This window comes from Cicer arietinum, chromosome 3 (assembly GCF_000331145.2).
Source record: "Cicer arietinum cultivar CDC Frontier isolate Library 1 chromosome 3, Cicar.CDCFrontier_v2.0, whole genome shotgun sequence".
Classification (NCBI taxonomy): Eukaryota; Viridiplantae; Streptophyta; class Magnoliopsida; order Fabales; family Fabaceae; genus Cicer; species Cicer arietinum.
The window spans coordinates 2,062,045-2,065,472 of NC_021162.2; the positions used below are offsets into that span (position 1 = coordinate 2,062,045).

The 3,428-nt window shown below is 37.6% G+C and overlaps 1 protein-coding gene across 1 annotated transcript; it reads right to left on the reverse strand.

Annotated features, from left to right (window-relative positions):
• Positions 1 to 1,337: 1,337 nt before the first annotated feature.
• LOC140919602 (uncharacterized mitochondrial protein AtMg00300-like) lies at positions 1,338 to 1,838 on the reverse strand. The gene has a single exon (XM_073365970.1). It carries the CDS (start codon positions 1,836 to 1,838, stop codon positions 1,338 to 1,340), a length of 501 nt encoding a protein of 166 aa, XP_073222071.1.
• Between the last annotated feature and the right edge of the window lie 1,590 nt (positions 1,839 to 3,428).

Genomic DNA, 3,428 nt, shown 5'->3' on the forward strand with positions numbered 1-3,428 from the left:
ATGTCTTCTGCTTCTTAGTTTGTGTTTGGTGACATGGTTGAAGAAAGTTTGAAGTAAACTGCTAGTGGAGAGTTGACTTCCTTTGATTCACTCATATTGAATTTATTTAGAACCTTTCCAATGTAGCTCTCTTGGGAAATTACAGTTTTTCTTGTTCTTTAATTCTAATGATTTCCATTCATATGATCCTCTTGGCTGGCCCAAGTCATGCATCTCGAATTCTTTCTTTAGCTGGCTCTTTAATTTTTCTATTTCTTTCATACTTTTAGATGCTATTAGCATGTCATCCACATATAGCAGCAAGTAAATGTAGGTTGTTGATGATACTTGTTTGTAATATACACAACTATCAAAATTACTTCTAGCATAACTTTGACTAAGCATGAATGGATCAAATCTCAAATACCATTGTCTTGGTGATTGATTTAGCCCATAGACTGATCTCTTTAGCAAATATACCCAATAATCCTTTCCTTGAGTCTTAAAGTCATCTGGTTGTTGCATTAAGATTGTTTCATTTAGATCACCATGGAGAAATTTTGTTTTGACATCCATCTGCTCTAACTTCTTGTCAAAGTGTGCTACCATGGATTGAATTATCCTTATAAATGCATGCTTGACTACATGAGAAAAGATTTCATTATAGTCTACACATTCCCTTTTAGTGAATCCCTTTGCTACTAGCCTTGCTTTGGACCTGGGTAGTTCAACTCCTGGAATTCCCTCTTTCCTCTTGAAGATCCACTTGTTGTCTACAATTCTAGAGTTGGTTGGCTTAGGTATGAGTTTGAACTCCTTAGTCATAACTAAAATTCATTTGTCTTTGTCTTGAGACCTGAAAACTTCATTGTAGTTCTTGGGATCTTCTTGTATGATCTCTTCAGCAACATGTAATGCATATTTGATCATGTCTGCATATCCATATCTTTGAATGGGTTTTGATGTCCTTCTTTCTCTGTCCCTGATGAGGTTATAATCAACTAATTCCTATTTTGAAAACATAACATGTTCTGCTGGGTTATCATCAATCTTGTCTTGCTGAGCCTGTTGTTGTTCTGAAACCAAGAACGTTCTTGGTTTTTGTTGATCCTTCTCCTTTTGATCTTGCTCCTTTTCTGCAGCTTGCTCCACCTCAAGACCAAACCTTTCAGCTTCAATTTGATGTGAGTTTTAATCCTCTTATCAGTTCTGTTTTCAACCATAGATTTTTAGTCTTTAAAGGTTTTGAATGCTTCATCCTTACTTTTCAACAAATAAATCCATACTTTTCTACTATAATCATCAAGAAATGTAATGAAGTACTTGTTACCTCCATGTGAAGCAATCTTTGTAGGGCCCTATAGATCACTGTGAATATGTTCCATAATTTCTTTTGAGCAATATTTCCCTGTAGAGAATTTGACCCTATGCATCTTTCCATACACACAATGCTCACAAAATTCAAGATCACTAATCTTGTCCCCACCTAGCATGCATTGCGTGTCCAAAACTTGCATTCCCTTTAGACTAACATGTCCCACCCTTTGATGCCACATATTGACTTTACTTGATGCTTGGACAACTATTGCTGCCATTCTTGTCACTGCTTGACCATTGAGAAGGTAGATGCCATGGTCTCTTGTTCCCTTCATGATTATCAATGATCCTTTTATGACTTTTAGAGTGTCTTTCTCTGCTTTGTATGAACAACCAACTTCTTCCAACATTCCTAGAGAAATTAACTTCCTCTCCAGCTCTGGAACATGTATGATCTTTGACAAAATCTTCATGGTTCCATCTTCCAGCTTTAGCTTGATTGAACCAATTCCAACTACCTTGCAGGCTGATTTGTTCCCCATAATCACATTGCCTCCATCAGTTTCTTTGTAGTCAAGAAACCAATCTCTATGATCTTAGTTGAATTTTCCATAAGAACTTATGTGCTTTCACATCGTTCAGAGGCTATATGTAACACCCCGATTTTTAACAGCGCGAGTGTATTTTTTTTTTAAAACAAATTCATAAAACAAATTCATAAAACAAATTCATAAAACAAAGAAATAAAGAAAGAAATACTTTTGGATAAAATATTTAAGTCGTAACATAACGACAAGAGTCAACAAATATTTACAAGCAGCAGAAATAGTTTTTGAAACACAAACCCAAAGTATTTAAACAACAAAATACATCGGGGCTATGAGACCTATCGGACATAGCTCATACCCCTAAACCCTGCACCAAAGCATTGCCCCAAGAATTTAAACTTCCCCACGTCGCATCGAAAGTGGTACAAGGACCCATCAAAATAAAAGTCTAGCTCACAATATGAGGTATAGGTACAATCTTCTAAATTGAAATAAATACATCCACAAAAGAAAGACAACTAGTCCCCATACAACCATCTAATCTGATCATGTTGCAAAAAGCTATACAACCCAGGTGATCTCCACACGCCCCGCAAGATCTTTCTAACACAACATCGGTCAGGTATGCCTAACTACCTTCCCATCTCCAGGGTACTAACCGGTAGGATGATCCTGGTTCTCATATGAGGGCAAAACCCAGATTTCCACAATAATTGTAAAGGTCACCAACCGAAATTAACAAATATCACATAACATTTAAATTTTAAATGCACAAAATAACCTTCCAACTTAGCATACTCTTTGAAAGGGTTTTCATATGCCAAACATTCATAATCAAAGTTGAAAAACGAAGTTTTTAACAAAACTGCACTATCGTATTCAAATACATCATTCTTGTATTCGAATACAATGCTAATTCATAAGTCAGTAGCAAAATCAGCACAATTGTATTCGAATACGTGACAGGATGTAGTCGGATACGAGACATGACATGTCAGTAGCAAAAACAGCACAACTGTATTCGAATACAACAGCAGAAAAATGCAGAATTCAGTTTTGAAATGGTTTCGCAATCACGAGTGCAGTCTCTCACGGACAAACACAATTCTCTAGGGTGTAGTCTCTCACGGACAAACACCAATGCAATATCTCACGGATAAACACGATTTACTAAGGTGTAGTCTCTCACGGACAAACACCAGTACAATCTCTCACGAACAAACACAATTTACTAGGGTGTAGTCTCTCACGAACAAACACCAGTGCAGTCTCTCACGGACAAACACCAGTGCAGTCTCTCATGGACAAACATAATTTAATAGGGTGTAGTCTCTCACGAATAAACACCAGTGCAGTCTCTCACGGACAAACACAATTTACTAGGGTGTAGTCTCTCACGGACAAACACCATAGTTAAATCCTCGTAAGGATAAGATGAACAACTCCACTCATGGAACCATCCCGTGGCCCATCGCGGTCACCACTTAACATCGTGGACCATTGCGGTCACCACTTAAACATCGTGGCCCATCGCAGTCACCACTTAAACATCGCGGTCACCACTTAATCGCATCTCAACGCACC

Coding starts and splice junctions, on each gene's coding strand:
- LOC140919602 (XM_073365970.1), bottom strand. CDS start 1,838: ATGGGGAACAAATCAGCCTGCAAGGTAGTTGGAATTGGTTCAATCAAG.